Source organism: Lathamus discolor, chromosome Z, assembly GCF_037157495.1.
Source record: "Lathamus discolor isolate bLatDis1 chromosome Z, bLatDis1.hap1, whole genome shotgun sequence".
Taxonomy (NCBI): Eukaryota; Metazoa; Chordata; class Aves; order Psittaciformes; family Psittacidae; genus Lathamus; species Lathamus discolor.
The window spans coordinates 2,405,672-2,425,617 of NC_088909.1; the positions used below are offsets into that span (position 1 = coordinate 2,405,672).

The 19,946-nt window shown below is 45.6% G+C and overlaps 1 protein-coding gene across 1 annotated transcript in view; it reads right to left on the reverse strand.

The window, feature by feature from the left end:
* The window catches only part of SPG7 (SPG7 matrix AAA peptidase subunit, paraplegin), a 31,634-nt gene that overhangs the window by 2,894 nt on the left and 8,794 nt on the right, over positions 1–19,946 (reverse strand). The window contains exons 5-16 of the mRNA XM_065663546.1: positions 19,398–19,537; positions 17,740–17,842; positions 16,131–16,256; positions 15,650–15,812; positions 14,721–14,894; positions 8,615–8,739; positions 7,297–7,399; positions 6,181–6,291; positions 2,520–2,635; positions 1,568–1,724; positions 861–1,024; positions 365–442 (exon numbers count right to left, since the gene is read on the reverse strand). Of these exons, the coding sequence (XP_065519618.1) occupies positions 365–442; positions 861–1,024; positions 1,568–1,724; positions 2,520–2,635; positions 6,181–6,291; positions 7,297–7,399; positions 8,615–8,739; positions 14,721–14,894; positions 15,650–15,812; positions 16,131–16,256; positions 17,740–17,842; positions 19,398–19,537 (1,560 nt within the window). The remainder of the gene's footprint in view (positions 1–364; positions 443–860; positions 1,025–1,567; positions 1,725–2,519; positions 2,636–6,180; positions 6,292–7,296; positions 7,400–8,614; positions 8,740–14,720; positions 14,895–15,649; positions 15,813–16,130; positions 16,257–17,739; positions 17,843–19,397; positions 19,538–19,946) is intronic.

Consider the following 19,946-nt stretch of genomic DNA (forward strand, 5'->3'; position numbering starts at 1 on the left):
GCTCTACAGGAAATTACACTGCAAAGAGGCTAGCAGAGAAGTGCAGGTGAGGGGGACAGATTCCAGCAGTGATCACTTCCACAGAGCACTCCTACTCCTCTATCCTGCAAATACCAGCTGGTGTCTGGAGGCAGACTACTTACTGTTGGAAGAGCACACATTCCTCCCTGCACCTGCTCCTGATCTGGGGAGTGTGCAGTACTTGCTTGTTCACACCATGAGCCCCAGCATTCCCTCTACAAGACTTTGTAGGACCACAGAGACACTGCAACAGCTGAGCTTGGGAGCACAGAAAGTAGCAAGGCAAAGACATAACAGGTGAAAAACCCCAAACCACCCTTCCCCTCCCTCCCCTTCAACTTACTATTTGTAGCTTGTCCCTGTTCTCCAGTAAGAGCTTTTCTGTGCGCCTGTAAGCCTGAGCCACCAGGACTTTTGCTTCCTAGAAGACAGTAAAAAGGAAAGAGACATTTGGAGTGCAACAAACACAACATAGATAATTGAGGGACAGAATCTGCAGACTGAGACAGGCAGAAAGTGGTTCCCATTAACAGAAAATACAGACAAACCACGTGAAAAGCAGACAGAAATACTCAGGATAAGGAACAGTGAACTCCTGCACTAGCACAGCTCCCCAGTAGAGTCCCAGATGGTGGGAAATGCACTGTAATTAAGGAGGCTTTCTGGTAGCAAAAGATGCAGCTCAGCACAAATCCCAGGGAAACAAACTCACTAGAAATTCACTCCCCAATGGCTAACAGAAAAACATGAACTGTTTGGGTACAAGTCAGTTGTTTTTTTTCACCGAGCTGGAGAAGTGAAGAACAAACCCAGGAATGTGTAACCAAGGGTGGCCTTACATGGTCCATCATCTGCTGAAGTCCCTGGCTGAAAGGGCGCCGACCAATTCCAGGTGCACTGTCCAGGTCTGGGAAGGAGACCTGCCCAATGCTGGGCACCATTCCGTACTGCTTCACCATGGAGTAGGCTATCTTGGTCACTTTCTTCAGATCATCCTGTGCTCCTGGGCAAGAGAGACAGACACAGTGCCTGCCAGCTCTGAACTGAGTGCAAGAGAAGCATATCCCCCACAAACATGCATTCTGCTAGTCAAGAAACCAGAGGACCCACAGGAGCCCGTGGACATGAACACTCCAGCTGCTGATAGACCTTTCTACATGTACGGCAAGACCCATGCGTGACTGAGTGAATCTACTGGAAACTAGCTTATGTGGAGTGCCTACCTGTCGCTGCTACCCCATTTGAATATAACGCTGGAAACATGGCACAGAAAGCTCTAGGCCCTCCCATGAGTTGAGGGTCTCACTGGGTAATTACATCTGTGGCCTTAGGCTTTGGGACAAGTCTAAGACAACACAGTGGCAACCAACAACAAGAGATGTTCATGCTCACAAATGCAAGCCCAAGATCAAATCATGCAATCTGACATTTCTTCTTGGTGTGGGTAACCTTCATCTCTTGCTCAACTCACCCTTGGACAGAGCAAGCACAAGTTCAGGATGTCTTAGTACAATCTCCAGGGTCTGTGCCAGGTCTGGCTCCTCACCTGTAGTGACTTTGTTGAAGGTGATGGCCTCGGACACTCTCCCTCCCAGTGCCATACACATCCTCTCCATCAGCTGTTCCTTTGTGAAGAGGTACTGCTCTCTTGGAAGGATCTGAGCGAATCCCAGAGCAGCGTTTGTTCGAGGGGCTATGGAAACCTGCAACACAGAGCAACAATGTTCAGAGAGCAAAAGAGTTCCCAGCTACAGCAGCAGAAAGTGAACAGGAAGAGGTCTGCATTCCCATTAAAATCTGTGGAAAGCTATGAGGCAGGCTGGCCTACAGAGATATCGCCAAGGACTGCAGTATGTTACCATTCCTGTAGTGAAGGCTCTGCCTCACAGCTTCAGACATAAGCTTACTGCCACTTTCTGCTCAAGAAATGGAAAGGAAATCATCCTCAATAGCAAGCCAGGGAAATCCTGAGATTTAGTAGTTGCTTTGGAGAGTATAAGCCAAATAACTCACTTCACTGTTCCAGAATCACTGAGATTACCTGGAGAAAGACAGGATGCCTTCAGAAAAGTAAGAGCTATTTCCCATGTGCATTAAAAGAGGAGAATTAACAACAGTTCAGCTCATACAATAGGTCATTCAGAATTAATTTGCTGCTGGTGGGGAGCCAAGGAGCTGTCTCCCTTGTCGTTTCCACTCCCCCATGTCCTCTCAGTGTCAAGGCTTTTTGAAGAGGAGATGTGCATGGGAAAGAATATACCCTGGGGTGCCAAAGGCAGGCCTTTCCCTGCAGAGAAGGTCTTTTTCAACCTAAATTACCCTATCTTAACCCTTTATTTTGCTGCAGTATTCACAGCTCCAAGCTCAAGGAGGCCAGCAGCAGAATTCAACACAAATACTAGAAAGCAATCAGCAAATCTCAGAGAGGAGAAGCCCAAAGGACTTATCTTCACACCCAGTGACGGGCTTCTTTACACAAGAGCTGGTAGTGTAGTTACCTTCATCACAGCTTCGGTGTGCTCCAGCAGCCAGCCAACCAGTGCATGGCCTGATTCATGGAACGCCACAACCTTCCTCTCTTCTGGTGACAGGATCTGACTTCTTTTAGCAGTGCCTATAGGAACACAGATGAGGATTTGATGAGATTGCCAGCAATAGGTGCAACCAGCAGGGCATAATCTTGCGCCCAAGCTAGCGCAGTCTGGGGCTAACTACCAGCAAAAATCACACCGCACTCTTGCATAAGGAGAGGCAGTAAAAAGCCCTTCAGTTACATGCTGTGGAAGAGGTGCTCTCTTCCCCTGCAGCAGAAAGCAACCCATGCCTGAACTGCTTGAAAATACTGGCAGAAACTTTTCCCCCTTTTCCTCCTTACAACAGACTTAATAATTTGCAAATAATTTAACATTTGATTAGATCACAGCTCTAGAACACAAAGCTCTGTTCTGTTCTCAGCTCTGACAAAAGCCTGTCACAGTGTATCTCTGCCCAGGGACAGATCTGCAACAAGTCACCCTACCATTTGGAAAAACAAAAGGAAAAACAAACCGACAAAACCCAAAACAGAGACTAGCTATAGTATCATACTGATTTGGCCGTATGGTCTTTCTGTCCCTCAGGCAGAACATGAGAGAAACAAGATGTTGCATTATATATAAGGTTCCAGATTTCCAAATCTCATCTCCAGATGAGATTCTTGTGCATGAGGAGTGTTCAGATCAGCAAAAGACCAAGAGTATATATAAAAATAAAATCTTTCTCCAGACCCTGGAAACATCTCTGATTACCCATGGCATGCTCCGCATAAGCTTATTCCCAGGCTCCTGAGGACTAGCAAATTAAGCCATAACTCTCACTTAATACTTCCTCCAAAAAGGTGATTTTTGAAAGCGTTTATTTTCCAACCCAGTAGTCTGCAACACAGAGTAAGTCCAATAAGGATTAAAACATAAATGCCGAATGGAAGTAAAATTTCTAGCATACAGAAAATAAGTTAACTACAGAATACCCTGCGTATCAAGCACTTATTATACCTCTGCATGTTGAATGCAAAAAGGTACCAGTACTTTAAAGCCAATGTCTCCAACAGTGCCAGGAGCAGCAGGGGGTAGAGCAGGCAGAGTCAAGAGCAGCATTACACCAAGCTTGCTTCATGTCTTGGAAAACAACATTCTATTAACATTAATTTTTAAACAAAGTTAAGAGCTTTATTAAACAAGGAAACAGCAAAATTAGTGTGGCAGATCTTGTAAAATTACTGCTCAGGGACCCTGGAAACCACTGTGCTCCACAAGGCATGATCGTGACAGAATAGCAGATTAATTTTCTCAGGGAAGTTGTGAATGCTCCATCCCTGGCGGTGTTCAAGACCAGGTTGGGCACAGCCTTGGGTTACCTGGTTTAGTGTGAGGTGTCCCTGCCCATGGCAGGGGGTTGGAACTGGATGATCTTAAGGTCCTTTCCAACCCTAACTATTCTATGATTCTGTAATTGAAACAGCCTTGATTTTTATCAGTCAGTCTCTTACGCTGCCTTCAGCAGTGTGTGTGCATGTGCCTGTACGTCATCTTCTGTAGAAAGATGTGTGCGTATATATATATATATATATATATACTGCATGTATATACACACATATATATACATACAGACACTTAAATTCTGGAATCATTCCTCTTTCAGCCCACCAAGGAGGGAGGGACTGTGCTCTTCTCAACAGCACACACCGTGTGCTTACAAAGATTATTTCTTTTCCTACATAAACTTCATCTCCAGGCACAAAAGGTCCCTAAAGGCCTGTACTTACTGCATTTAGGAGACAACTCAGGAAACAACTGTGGTGCATCTTTGCTGCGCTTACACAGAGGACACAAACTCCACCAAGAAACCAGCTCTTCTATGTCTTCTAAAGACAACCCCTAAAAGCCTCTGTGCGCTCAGCAGGTTTCCTCCCTCACTCCCAGGAGATCTGATGACTTACTGACTGCTTTCTGTTCCCAAACTAAAAACACAATGGGGACTACGACAGAGAGAAGTTCTTACTCCTCCCTTACAGCAATACAAAGCTTTAAGGCTGAGAGAGCCTCTGGACTTGCAAAGTTCCCTTTTGATTCCACACCATTTATTAAAACCAGAAGCTTATAATGGAAAGCACAGTAATATCTTCATTCTTTCAAGAAAAGCTTTTATAGCAACTGAAATGCCCTCTGGATTGTGAAATCCAGAAGCATTCCTATTACATGGCAAGGGTACATTCAATTTACAAGCCTGAAGGGTTGTCTGAGGTCTTTTAGACGTAGTATACGGAAAATAGCCAGGTCCCAATAACATGAAAGAATCCAATTCTGCAACAAAAAGACTGTAAGGCCTCCTACGCACCACAGAGCCTTGGGGAAACATGTCAGCTTGTCAGCAGCGAAACTGCTGAAGCCCATGCCCTGCAATGCCCCACCATATTAACCCTCTGTGGCCTTATTTGTTTTTTGTCTCACCTTCCAAGTCTGGGAAACTAAAGAAACTGGGAAAGAAAATCCAAGTGCCCTAGAAGTTTGGTGCTTTCTCTTCTGCAGACAAGAAATAAAGCACCTCTTTCTCCAGCTTATGAGGACTTCTGTGTTACAGCTACATTCATCTCACTGTTGACCCCTGGGAGCTGCTGGATACAGTCTGGGCTTTGTGTAAGTGTGACCACAGTTACCAAACCAAATCCCTTGGAGTGCTTTGAAGAGGCAGGTGAAACTGTCAGAATTTTCTCAAAAATCTCTTAAGTGAGGAATTGATTAGGCATTTTCTGATAAAGCAAACACTCAGGACTGAATTCCAGGATCAGGAAATAACTGACCCAGTGCAAACATCCTGTTCCACACGCTCTAAACAAAGCACAGAATGCCAGTCATTCTGTTTGCCCAGGCTCACCCCCTGGTAATGACACTGCAGCCTGGAAGCACTTAAGTGTTTGATTATGAAAACCACAGCTTGGCTACAGGGCAGCTCACACTGAAACCCACCAGATTCAAATCCCTCAGGTGAAGTCAACTGTTATGGGAACTCTTTTTCCCTTCCCTATAATATACTGCTACAGGGTAATCTCCAGAGGTTCCTCTGCTGGCAATAGCACACTCAACAGGGAAAGGCCGACAGGATGTTCTCAGGAGAACAGTAGTCTACTGTCTTTCAGTTTATTCTGCCAATTCATCAAAGCCTGGGCTTTGAGACTGAACAGAAAAATCTCTGATTTCTTGCTGCTGAGGATGTGTAGCCTATTCGCTATTCATGTTTATGTAGCAGGTGTCCAGAGCAGCAAGAAAAACCCTGAGATACTTCACTCCTTTTCTTCAAAAAACAAACAAAACCCCAACTTTTTTGAAACCAAAAAAGCCATACAGATTGTAATTCCTCTCTTTACTGTTTTACTACTGGCCATCTCCGTTGAGCTACTGGTTCAGGTTGCCTACAAATTCAGAAGACAGATCCATACAGGGTCTTGTCTGGAGAATTATCTGTGACTAAAATCCTAAAACCTTCAGGTCAGCACTACAGGACGGAGCACAGTTAGGACTCACGTGTCTTCCTTGGCTGCAACCCACTCACTTGAACCTTCTCTCAAGAAGTATGGCACAGAGCAGTAAGACTGGAGGGAAATTAGATGCCTGGATCACTTACCTGCAATGACTCTTTCCACAGCATATTCAAAGTTGAAAGTATCGATGGATTTGTGACCTTCTCTAGCGGCATGAAGAGCAGCTTCATTACATATATTTGCTATGTCAGCTCCTAGAGACAAGAGTTTACAAGAATTACATTGGATTTGTTACATGACAGAGATTGCAAAGGACAGAAGAAGCAAGAACAAATCTGGAGAAGGACCTAAGCAAGTCAACTAGCCTGCACTTTTTTGCTCCCTGGGACCAAACGTAGCCCACAGTGTTTATGTGGTATTTGAACAATGCAACTGCTTGGCAACGATGGCTGCGCTGCCACACAGAGGACAGAGTTCAGTGATCAATACAGAGGCTAAAACCAAGGCTGGCTCTCAGCAACAGGGCAGTGGGCAGTCTGGGCTGGCATGGGCTGTTGTTCACGCAGCGACCACACAACCTCTGTGTGGAAGAGAAAGAACATCTGTTCTGCGTTTGTGTGTGTGGGTGATGGTGGCGGGGGGCTGCTGAAAGAAGTCACGAAGAGGCAGTATGCTGGGGCCTGTTAGAGGGGAAACCCAGAAAGAGTATTCCAGGAACTCCGAATCAACAGGAACTCCGGAGCCCCTTGCACAGTGCTGTTTCAAACTCCCAGGGACCTACCCTGGAAACAGGCTCAGTGCAAGAGCCAGGCAGAGTTGTCCATTTTCTACTCTGACTGACAAAATAATTCTGTTCATTCCTCCTATCACTTTCCTGGTAATACGTATCAGCTCTGAGAGTTTTCCCCCTGAAGTGCAACATCTCAGCCTCAACAACAGCTTGGATTCAGAGCGTGAGCAGTGGTTCCTCCCCTTAGGAACTGAGAACCCAGGCATCATAAAAGAGTATTTTCCTATCCCCACACCCTGCTAGTCCCAGAAGTTTCAGCAGATTGGAAATAGCCATGAACAATTGCTCATCAGAGCTCATCAGGGAGCTGGTTAGGTTCCCACTATTTCCATAGCGACAGAGGCGGCTTGAAGAAAAAACCCTTTAGACTCAAATAGTTAAAACTAAGCAATCACGAAGCTCCAGCCTGAACTGCAGAACTAGTGCAGAAGCAGACAGAGCAGCCCCACTGGGACACAGCATGTCATACCACTGAAGCCTGGAGTCAGTTCCGCAAGGTGCTGTGAGTAGAAGCTGGCATCTTGGATCAGTTTGAGGCCCTTCAGGTGCTGCTCGAAGATCTCTTTTCTCTCCTGTAAAGAGCACAGAATAACTGAGCCCAGTGAAGCCTTTGCGATGTGGCAGCGTCAGTGCTGCCCCTCCGGAGGGAGCAGGCGAGGAACAGACCTCTGTCAGCCGGGACACGGTGACATTGCCACCAGATGGCAGGGCTGTCCTTAGAGTGTGGTGGTGCTCCAGGAGCCCTGGTAAACACCCGGCCCAAATACAGAACAGATGTACAGAGGCTTACCGCGAGTCACTGCTTTCTCTCTCTGGGCCACTCTCCCCTCCTAACTTTCACTCTGATCTGTCTTTTCTTCTACCATGAAAGCACTTTCAGGAAGGAGCTCTGACTGCCTCTACCTGTTTCCTCACACACTCAAACTGCAAACCCCATCTACTAGCTCCTTCACCAGAGACCACTTCCCAGACAAAGGTGGGGGTGAGATGACGGCTGGCAAGTAGTCAAAGAGTGACTCATGCAGCTGGTCCAGGAGATCCTGATTAAAACAATGGTCTCAGTTGCCAGGGTTTTTCCCCTTCCTCCTTCAGGGCAGCTGCACAGTTCATGCTTCCGGTGCCAGATTCTATCAGGCATTTAAGGTATTTTAACTGAAAACTCTTGAGGACGGCAGTAAAGCACAGATGGGAGAAGAAGAGCCTGTGCTGGCAAAGCAGACAGATCTTTACTGCAGCTGAGCCTACTCCCAAAACTCTATTACAAATGTCAACACAGCAGACATGGAAGACTCCTAGCAAATGGATTTAAAGCATTCAGAAGGAACAAGTCACTTAACTGGCTGCTTAAAGGAAAATGAGGAGCCTTACAAGGATGGTGAGGACAATAAACCTACAGAACAAATGGTGCTCAAGGCACATGACAATTTAAGCTCTCATTCTCACATAAGCCAACTTGCCAATTATGTGGCTCCCAATTTCCTGGAGAGAAGACAATATAGTTCTGCATCTGCACAGCAAAGCAAGTCTCATGGAAGAATTCACCACCAAAGCTGGTACCAGAGCAGAGACACTTAAAACCAGCAAGTGGTACTTCACGGAAACAAGCAATTGTGTTAAGAGTGTCAAGTCCTTCATCTACAACACATAAATAAAGGCAAACAGAAGCTTACCAGCTCCACTTTCTCCCAACTCAGCTTTTGACCCACCAATGAATGGATCACCATTGAGGACTAGGAAACCTTAGTCATCAGCATCGTGGTAAGGACAGAGCAGTAGATGGAATGTACCTGGAGTGTTGGAAGATCAATGAAGATATGCCTGTCCAGCCTCCCAGGTCTCATCAAAGCATTATCCAAGACATCAGCACGGTTGGTGGAAGCCAGCACTATGACATGATCTGTGGTCCCCATTCCTGTAGAAAAAACAACCAAAAATCAAAACTGACTGTTTTCATCATGGCAGATGCTGCTTTTCAGGCATACGAAGGGATGACACACAGCAGGATGCAGGGAATATTTTATGAATCTTTAACATAAAAAGCCAGAGGGTGTTTACAGCAGCCTTTTGGGCAGCTGAGGCTGATAAAGTGTCCTTCTCTCCAGCTGGGAGCACAAGACAGGAAGGAACCTCACAAGTCACACAGGCCACTCTGGTCATCACAGATATTCTGAAATTCCCTTTTCATTTACTTAGTAAATCATGGCTTAAAACTTTTCCTCCCATTTCCTTTTGCCACGTTTGAAAATTGCTCCAACTAGAAACCAGAACAGAACCTTTCTATTCTGGTAAATTAGGATATGCCTTCTCATCCCCTGGCTTATGTCAATTGCTGCTCTTTTAGCTCCAGGTTGTATAAACAATGACGAAACAGCCTTTCCCTCACAAGTATTTCTGTGAAAAGCCCTTTCAGATTTAATTTACTTTTAGCCTTCAGTCACAGGCAGCCCACCAGGATCTTCAACTCAGGTTAATGCAGAAAGAGGACACAGCCTTGCCACCCTGCAAGGAGCATGTTATAGCACGATCTAATCTTTGCCTTCTCACTCATCTTTTATCACTCGAAAGACACCTGGGCATACTGCAGACCACTGCAAAGACCAACCCTGCAGAACCTGAACCACAGACACGTAGACAGATACAGAATACAACCAAACAGCTCTGCCGTGATGATTAGCATACACTAACTCAAACCACAGTCAGAGAAGGTTTTGTCTCTAGGTCTTAAAGATGGAGGAAACACCAGGATTTAGCAGCTGCATGAGAGCAGCCTGGAGTACAGAGGCATCAAAGGCAGACAGGGCTTCCCGGGGAAGCCAGAGCACTTGCATCTGGAGGAGGGCAGGAAGGGGCAGGCGGTTGTGCTGCTTGGGTGGGGAGCCACAGATCACACTGAATCACTGAACCACACTGCTTATTTATGACATTCCACCAGGTGCTCACAGGCCCCTGCGTATGAGTCACCTGCTTACAGCAGATTCAACAGCCCTGGCACACAGCAGCCTTCCTAGGGAAAGGACGCCTTAGTCCTATGCGCTTCCCGGGCTGCCAAGTCACACGCTGCAGAGAGGCAGCTTTATGCACATAAGCTGGGCGGGTTTCAGCTCTCTCCCGCTCCACCGCAAGTGCTGCCAAATGTGTCAGCGTTCAAGAGCTCAGCAGAGAGATTAAGGTTACAGGTAAGTCAGAGGACTGGCTCTGTCAGCTTGTGCTACAGCAAACCTCTGTTCTTCCTCCCTGCAGGATGCTGTCTAAATAAGCTCCTGGAGAGGATAAAGCCAGCCATCCTTCAAGCATGTATTACACTGCACTTTGGAGTGTGATAAATAAGCAGGGAGACTGGCAGGCACTTGGGGGATAGCAAGCTTCATTCACAGGGCAGGATTAGATGGTACAGTACATTATCTGCTTTGCAGCTGGGAAGACTCTCTTAAAATAGGTCTGACTATTAGAACAAATGAAAGAAAAACACAGAACCACTGAGAGCATCCTCCTCACATCATCTTCTGCCCCACTTGCTCTCAAGCCTGTATCCCAGTGGTGTGAAAGAGTGTTCCAAGAACTCTAGTACTGCAGTCTCCAATTCATATTACTGTTCCCAATGCAACATCACCTGGCACATCACAGGACTTGGCTTTCACAGGCAAAGATGTAGACTGTTTCTTTGGCTAAAATCCACCACATGGGTCACATCAACAAATGAAAAACAGCTCTGTAAATTCAGCCTAAAGAGAGCCTTTGTATCTACAGTGCCTACAAATGAAGCCACTTGAAGAGAAAAAAAAAAAAGGGTCTACTTGAGCTGGCAAGTGTTCTGCTCACCAGTGACACAGAACACTACTCTGATGGGCATCTCACCTTCATTTTTGCACTGTGTAATTCTCTAGCTATTTTTTCAAAAGCCTTCTGGACATCATCCGTGAACAGTATCATTAAAAGAGAGCCACCTTTGTGAGAGAGGCCTTGGAGTGAGAAGTTTGCATACAGCAAGAACAGCAGAGAGGTTTTGTCTCAGGACTTGAGGTGAAGACGTGCTACCAAAAAAACCTCCTCCTGCACTTTCACTTATGAAGCACACATCAGCCCAGACTGTCAGGCTTCTCTCAAATGCATTCAAAACAGAGGAGATATTTGGGTCACATTCCTCTTCCGCTTGTTTGCGGTTTGTGAGGGAAGATTCACTATTCAACCAGGCACCTGTTTTGACAAAGACGGGAATACATGCGTCACTCTGGTTTTTAGAAACAGCTTTTGTACACACAGGCTCCCTCCAGTCCCTCCCCTTCTCCCAGCAGATTCTTGGTGCTTCCAGAACACAACGAAAGCTGTCAGAGTGGAGGAAACCAAGGTCGCTTGTAGGAAGAGCACAATTACTCAAAAATTTGTGTACCAGAATTACCAAGTATCAAATTGCACATTCATTCCATGCAGCTGAGCAGAATGGCTTTTTTCTGGGTGTCCTCATCCTTCCTCCAGCCTGCAGAGCAGGTTCCATAGAGCTCTGACCCTCCTTTTCTTCCTCTGCCTTACCTATGAGTAATCTCAGAAGAACACATTAATTCAACAATCACTGCTGATGACTCAGATCTACTTTTGTGCACAGTTAGGTTTTTTTCAGATTAATAGCTCCCTCAGTTCTATAGTGCTGCTTTGCAGAACTTCAGCCATCAATTTCAGCTAAACACAGCCAAAACAGAGCTCTCAACACTGCATTCAAGGCTTCCTCTTTACAAGCACTTGCCATTCCTCTGCTTGCACTTGGATAGTACCCCTAAAAAAACCTTGTTCAGTGTTACCTTGAAAACTGTTTTGCCATGATGCACATAGCACTTCACCCTTCGTTTGGGTAGCACACTCTGTTAGATAACATCGCAGCAACATGTGCCAAGATCACTGCTGATGAGTACAAGCCAATAGTAAGTTGGTGTTTCTTGTACCAGCCTGACAGTCCTTGCCAGCTGTCTCCCATTTGACACTGTAAACAGCCCAAGGAGTTTTTTTAGTGTGTTTGTTAAAGCACTTAGCAAAATGAGGGACTTAGTATCTGTATGAGACACGAATAAATAATGAGACAACATAAATTTTAGAATAAACTAGGCATCACAGAGCAAACAAGGGACTATTAAAGTAGGTGTCAAGGATAACATTTACCTTCTAAAAACACTTTCCCATAGTGCTGTACCCTAATTTCTGAACTGAGACTTGCCAAGAAGACACGCTAGAAACTATGCCCAATTTCTACAGACTAGAGGAAATCAGACACTTTATTTTTAGTACAGAGACGTGGATTGTACTGACTACAGATTCCTGAACAGACACATGGGCTTCCATTTAATTCAGCGTTAAGCTGCTGCCAGCTCACCCTACAACTGTCAGGAGAAAAGAAAAACCCACCACGCCAGGATTGCTGTTCAGTATGTTACTAACTAGACTTTTCTGTTGAGAACATCCACTGTACAGATACAGCTGTAAACAGTTATACTCACACCAAGCATATTTACGTGCTTGGCCTAGTTGCCTAAGATTGTGCAAGTGCAAAGTTCCAGGGAAGTGCACATATGTATTTAAGGTGATTCCTGGTACCTATGCAGCATTGCGTGTTTCAAGCACATTCCTCTGATAACCAGACTTCTGTCTGGTTGTTTAGGATCTACTTAAAGCTCATTCCTCCTTCAAAAACTTCTTGGCACCTGTGCTGAAGCAGAGAGAGGCCTGAAGGGTCTCTCTACAGCAGGACCGCTCTACCCTGTCTGTACCATGCTGTGCTCCTGCTTACAATTTCTCCTCCTTCTGCAGCAAGGGCAGAGATCCAGAATTAGAGATCATCTTATGCACAGTATGGAGGAACACCTACCATTTCCTGAAAGCACTTTACAAGTCCCATCTTCTCTCCTTGAAAAGGGAGGGTTGACTCCTGAGCACCCTCCAGAAGGCAGCCTTGCTGCTGAACTGTGGGACATGCTCCTCTTCAGTAGGGCTCACCCCCATTATACTGCAAATGCTCAGTGAAAAAGCAAGCAGTTTTAACCTCTTTAACAAAGTCTGGAGAATGTGGGATGCTTTTAGTGCAGAAGAGCCTTTGATTTTTCATATAAAGAGTGTGATGACACAACAAGTGTCACAGTTACAGCCAAGAGAAAAGGTGGCTCTGTTCCACCAAACAGCAGACTGAAGAAAACACCCCCTTATGGGAAGGTAGGTAGTTGTTTCTGGCCCTGCTCTGCAATAATAAGACTTAGCAACAGAAACATTGCAAGTTGGGTCAGTGCTGCAGGCTCTGACAGAGTTATGACTAAGAACAGCAAAAGGATCATTCCTTTTGGCACTCATGTGAAAGTATCTGAGAAACCGCCTAATTCTAGTGCAGCCAGAAGCCATACAGAAGTGTGGCATCAAACCAGGATTTGTTTGTAAAGCTTCTCTCTCCCAGTTTAGATTAGGGTTCCTGTAGTCAGGCAGACCACATAAGTCAAAAGACATGAGAATCGGTGTACTACATTGCTTATGGCCCTCTGGGACAACTAAACTTCAAACCCTAACAGGCTTTAAACCACTACCTGTCTTAGATGGAATACAAGAAGTATCTAACAACATTTAACGGGCAGCCGGACCTAAATGTTACTCTACAGACAGCAGTGCCCTTGCTGCCAATTAATTTTCTTTTGGTTCCCAAGTACTCTAAGTAATTCTTCTCCAGTTGCCAGTGGGAAAGCATACTCTCACAGAATCACAGAATCACAGAATCCCAAGGGTTGGAAGGGACCTAAAAAGATCATCTAGTCCAACCCCCCTGCAAGAGCAGGGTAACCTACAGTACATCACACAGGAACTTGTCCAGGCGGGCCTTGAATATCTCCAGTGTAGGAGACTCGACAACCCCCCTGGGCAACCTGTTCCAGTGCTCTGAGGTAAAGCCATTTACTGCAGTAAGAGTCTTTGGGGTTGCTGCCCTCTGTCAGCCATATCTTGAATGCACATTTGCTGTTGATTTTATATGTAACTGTTGGTGCAAATTCACTCTGCCCGTGACACTTCACTCTGTTCTGACAGTCTTCAGGACAGTCACAAAACCAGTTGGCTCCTGGGTTTTAAAATTTAAATTTAAAATGTAGTGTATTTAACCCCACACCCTTAAAAGCCTATAGAAATGTCTGGATTTCAAGAGGGTTATATCCATAACTTAGCCACAGCACATACTCAAGAGATCTGTCCTGAGCCAAATTACTTTCTTAGTAACCATCAGCTCTGGAGTAGTCCTGCCTAAGGGACAGATGAAGAGAGATATGCTCCAGTGTCTTCAGAAAAGGGACCCAAGATGGGGTACATGGTTTAGACCAGTGCGTAAGAAGATTCCCAAGGGTTCTGCAGGAAAGCCTGGGTCTGCATGCACCAAGTACTGCGTACACAGCATCCACCAACCCTGTGCTGAACAGCAGTTGCTGCTGCTTTCCATCTGTACTCAGCAAAGCAGCTGAGAGAAAGAACAGATAAAAGACCCACTTCAAGCGAGTGATATGATAACCTCTGACACAAGAGCAAGGCCAGCCAAGGCATCCCTGGCGTCCAAATTGGAAAAAACCTTCTGACTTTCAGGGCCATAACCTCTTCTCTAGCAGCAGTCCAAACCAGCTATCACTTATTATACAGATGGCTTTTTAGCAAGGATATGATCAAGCTGCAGTTCTGGGCTTAGCCCTGAACTGGCTGCCAAGTACAAGTTAGCCTTGTCCCAGGGAAAAGGGGAATGAGTTTGTTTTAATGCAATGGTCATTACTTCAGTAGAAGAATGCTAAAGAGGCATGGCAAGTAGAAGCAGCATGATGATGTATGGGCCAACAGCTTGGATTTCTAAGGTGATAAAGGCCCAGCTGCTGAGAGGCAGACAGAAATACTGACCATCCATTTCCACCAGCAGCTGGTTTAAGGTCTGCTCTTCCTCAGCATTGGCAAAACCAGATATATTGGTTGAGCGCTTCTTGCCCACAGCATCAATTTCATCAATGTACACAATGCAGGGTGCTCGAGCCTGGGCTTCTCTGAAGAGGCTCCTGACTCTGGCAGCTCCAAGACCTATAGGGAAAGAGAAGAAGAAATAAGCCCTGTAGCTAAAATTGTTAGCAAAGCTGGAGAGCAGCATTCCTGGCCCCCAGTGAGACACTTGGCACTGGTCAAGCCATCGGTATATGACAGTCCCTCTCTCAACACTCCTGGCACAAAGGAATAGCCGCAAGAACTTATTTGCTTAGTCCTTCAGGACAGCTCCTCCTGGAACTCCTAGAACTGCAGGGACTCCTATAGCTGCTGCAAGAAGAGCACCACTCCCAGCTCCTAAGATGAACTCCTGTTTCTTCCACAGGTCAGAACCAGAAATATTCAGCATTTTCCTGCACACTGACCCTTGTCAGGTCTCAAGAGATCTAGGAGGAAGGAAGAAAAGGAGAAAGACAGAAATCCCGTGGCACAAAAAGGCCATACTTTCCCCATCAGGAGGGAGAAGCAGAAAATCCATTAGCGTTCTCCTACAAGGAAGGAAGCCACAGTCAATGGCTTTAATAATAGTTACAGGGAAGTCAGAGATAATGCTTTCAGGTGAAGAACCATGGCTTCACACTGTCAGAAAGAAGGCTCTAGCAATTCAGAGGGCATGCATTTTAGATACTGCAGAATTAAGTATGCTCTGTCACTGAGTACCTTTTGTATTTTCAGGAAAGGTATCAAACCTATCCTCCGCATGCAAAGATAGGCTAAAACTCCAGCCCTTCCAGCACCCTCCGACTGCCTAACAGACCAAGTAACCTCCACACCCTTCCTCCCAAAAAGCTTACCTCCTATAACCTCCACAAACTCGGAGCCTGCCATAGCCAAAAACGGCACTTGTGCTTCTGTAGCCACTGCCTTAGCCAGCAACGTCTTTCCACAGCCTGGTGGTCCAAGTAACAAGGCCCCCTTGGGCACTTTAGCCCCAAGCTGCAGGTAGCGCTCAGGGTTCTGCAAGAACAACACAGCTCTGTCAGATTCACAGCTCACATGGAGCATTTGCACAAGAATACAGCCTCCCAGAGCTTCCTGATACTGTTTTTGGCCTGAGCAACTCTGAGCTGCTAATGGAAGCAGCAACATCTGCATTCCTGTTATGGAACTGGAAATACAGATAGTTGAGTCATGCCGATCGCAACACATAAAGCCGTCAGATTATTTAAACAGAGGCTTATTTAAACTGTTTCATGAAGGATGAAGAGAAGAATATAGAGCCACCTACCCCAGAAGATGGGTAGTGAGCACTTACATTGTTCTACTTGTACCTACCTTTAAGTAGTCCACAAATTCCTTGACTTCCATTTTTGCCTCATGCATTCCTGCCACATCCTTGAAGCCAATCCCTTTTCCTGACTTCCCATCCACAATGGTGAAACGAGCCATTTTCAACTGGTTCTGTGGAAGGCAAAACAAGTACTGAGGACTTAATCTGACTTTGGATAAGGCAACAGTCTGGAAAGGCTGTCTGCTCTACTTTGAGAGACAGCACAGGTATAAGCTGCCCCTATAACAAAACACTAAAATGCCCACCAACATGTTGCTAGTTTACCCACTTTTGCTTTGGAAACATTTCACAGCCAGACTGCTGACTCAAACTTTATTTATCCACATGTTGTTATGAGACAGAATAAACCTGCAGTAATAGTCCCAGCACAATCCAGCTCAAACTCTACGTAGATCAGGCAGGGATAGTTCTTAAAAACATGCAGAATGTCCAAAACCTTATTTGGTATCTTCCCCCCAGTTTCTCAACGCTCTGATCCTTAATATACATGGGAGTGGTATAGTTTTGAGGAGTATGTATTGATGGTAAACAATTTTCAGTGGTAAATAATTACCAATACTGTCTTGTAAATGCATATAAACAGGCACTTTGCACCCTTGTCCGATGCTGCCACTAGTTGGTCCTGAAACACAACCCAGGACAGAACTGTAGGTTCTCAAATCTTAACAGACACCACATTTCAGCCTCCTGGTGCGTGTCACACCACAGAGTCAAAACAGGAATTTAGTTCAACGCTGTACTAGTAACCGCTCATTATGTTCCACTGAAAACCGCTACTTTGGATTTTTTTTCTTTGTGAAGAAAGTTCATAGTTTCTCAGGCCTCAGAAATACCAGCTCATTCAAAAGAAGAGTTAAACATGCAGGGGCCTAGCTGTCCCCACGTATGCAATGATAGAATCTAGCCCTCAAGGCCCTAATTACTCAACACTTCTTTAAAATATTCCTCTGAGCAGCTGTATCCCTTTGTGTAAAGAGAATCCCAAAGCCAGAAGAGAACTGCCGATGCGGCTGAGTGGGAAATCTAACAAGGGACTGAATTCACTATATTTTCATCCCCAAATCCCTGCAGTCAAAGACGGTGCACCCCAGGCTGACTTCTACAGTTTTATCAGCTGATCCAGCCAAGGGTGGAAGAGGGGAGGAGGAGGATTTGACTGATGTTGCAAGTGAGGCATGTGGCATGAGCAGAACAGGCCAACACATAATGAAATCCAGAATCTGAACATATTTTATAAATTGAGAACTCATTTTGCAGAAAGCAGCAATTCCTACTTCTGGCTGTATGGGAGGCATATTGGCAGGACCCAGTGAAAAACACCATCTGCAGCTGCAACTCATTAGTAAGCTTTGAAAACAGCAGAGCAAACTGGACTGCAAATTCACTGAGCTCAGCCCTTCCTGCCACTGGGGAAAGAAAGGGCCTCAGCTATGGCCAGTTACCGTACAAGCTAGTCAGATGATCGGGACAGCAAGATGTGTCAAGAATGGAGAGTCCTTGGCACCAGTTAATCCTCATTCTGCATCGACTTTGCTGGGGAAGAGGAAAAGTACCCACAGACTGCAAACCAACATCAAGATCCAGGATACTCACAAAGGCGTTGAATCCTCCTACCCGTCCAGCAACCCTAATGAGGCGGAAGATACTCCACAGCATGGACACAGCTACAAGTGTCACTATCAGTGAGATGACATCACTAAAAGGACAAAAGCGAGACAGGTACAAATTGAAGTGTTTGCTCACAACTTGCTTAATATCACTCAACATAGCTATCTGCAGTATTTTAAAGGTCCTGACATTTAGGCAGTGCAGCAATGAACAGACCTAAGAAAATGGAACCTTTACAGGTTTTTTATATATGTGTGTGTGTATATAAACCCAAACCCTAAACAATTAGCCTAAAAGTTAAGCAGAGGACACCGGCAACTACTGCTTACAGGTGTGTTGCTACACCTGAGAGATGGCCTGATCACCTTCTTGTGCACCGTGCAGAGTGTGTCATCTTACACGGTTTGGAGCACAGTGGCTTTCCCACTGTAGATGGGATGGTCGGTGTGTGTAATTATGCCTCCTAGACACCTTCCCAAAATCTGAACTTCTTGTTTGTGTATGAATGGATACCCGGACTGGATTTTGTCTAATTACTGGGCAGGGACCCCTTCCACTGGAGCAGCTTGCTCCAAGCCCCTGTGTCCAACCTGGCCTTGAGCACTGCCAGGGATGGGGCAGCCACAGCTTCTCTGGGCACCCTGTGCCAGCGCCTCAGCACCCTCACAGGGAAGAGCTTCTGCCTAAGAGCTCAGCTCAGTCTCCCCTCGGGCAGGTTCAAGCCATTCCCCTTGGCCTGTCCCTACAGGCCCTTGTCCAAAGCCCCTCTCCACGTTTCCTGCAGCCCCTTTAAAGCACTGGAGCTGCTCTAAGGTCTCCCAGGAGCCTTCTCTTCTTCAGGCTGAAGAACTCTGGCACTCTCAGGCTTGCAGAAGAGGTGCTCCAGTCTCTGTTCTTCTTTCTTCCTTCCTTCCCTATTCTTTCTTCTTTTCCTATTCTATCCTCCCTCCTCTTTTCATTATAGCTTTTTCAGAATTAGAAGCTTTGAGCTCTTTTTTATTTTTAGCCAAGTTTCAGGTAACAGAAAAGGGCTGAAAGTTTAACAGAAGAACTCCTCTCATTGAGATTTTATATGCATCAAAGCTGCTCTGCTCAGTATGTGGCTCACAGCTGGAGTGAGCACAGTGCAGGCTGTCCTCTGATCTACAGCTGCTGCAGAAGCAGGCCAAAACTAGGTGTTTATTTTTACAGACTGAAGAGCCACCACAGGCCTCCCTTGAAGAATTTGAATAGGGGGAAGGCTTGCTGCACCACCAGCACTCTCCACCGACCAGGGTGTAACATCACTTGTTGAGTCATGGTGTCTTTCACACTCCGCACCTGAATAATTGATTGTGAGGACAAGAAGTGCTCAGCTGTGCAAGAACACAGACTTTACTCAGACTTGCTGATACTGATCTGAAATATTTTGGCCTGCTGCATGCTGCAGTTCCAGACACCTTCTTGGGACCTTCACTTTTGAAGTATTAAGGTACATCTAAGAACATGCCTATTTCTGAAAGGCTGGGTAAGTGCTTCAAATGGAGACCACTTTTTAGTTCTGTGTTTATATAAAAACATTTAGTTGAAAGCGAGTTTCTTCTCCAAGTGAGGGACGTTGTCACCAATCTATGATTGACAGTAAGCACAAATTTGTATCATACTTTCCATAAAAGCCAGGATGTTTGTAGGAAACGGGGATTCTCTCTCTCTCATCAATATTCAGCTCATCCTCCACAGCTCTCAGCTTCTCTTCAAATTTGTCAATGTTTGCCACCCGCATTGTGTACAACAGGGTAACATTCTGGGGACGTGCAATAAAAGCAGCATGTCAGTGTTGTAGCATAAGGATACAGCAGTGAGCAGAAGAAAAGCACAACATGGAAAAGTCAGATAAAATTTAGCCTTATGTTACACCTTTTGATACTCAATCAATGAACTCATGAGCAAGCTCACTGACTCTAGGCCTTCAAATGACCTCGGCAACACCTAGTATTTTCAGCACTTCATGAAAGCATAAAAGGCAAGAACTAAGCTCTCCAGAAACAAGGAGATGCAACAACTTTATAACACTAACTCCACCCAGCTTTCTATAAACTCAGTTATACTGAAGTGGGCTCAGACAAAATGTTATACTATATACAGAAATAAACAGAAAATGACATACTGGAAAGGAGGAGCCTTGCGCTGCACTTGGACTTCCTGTATCTTGT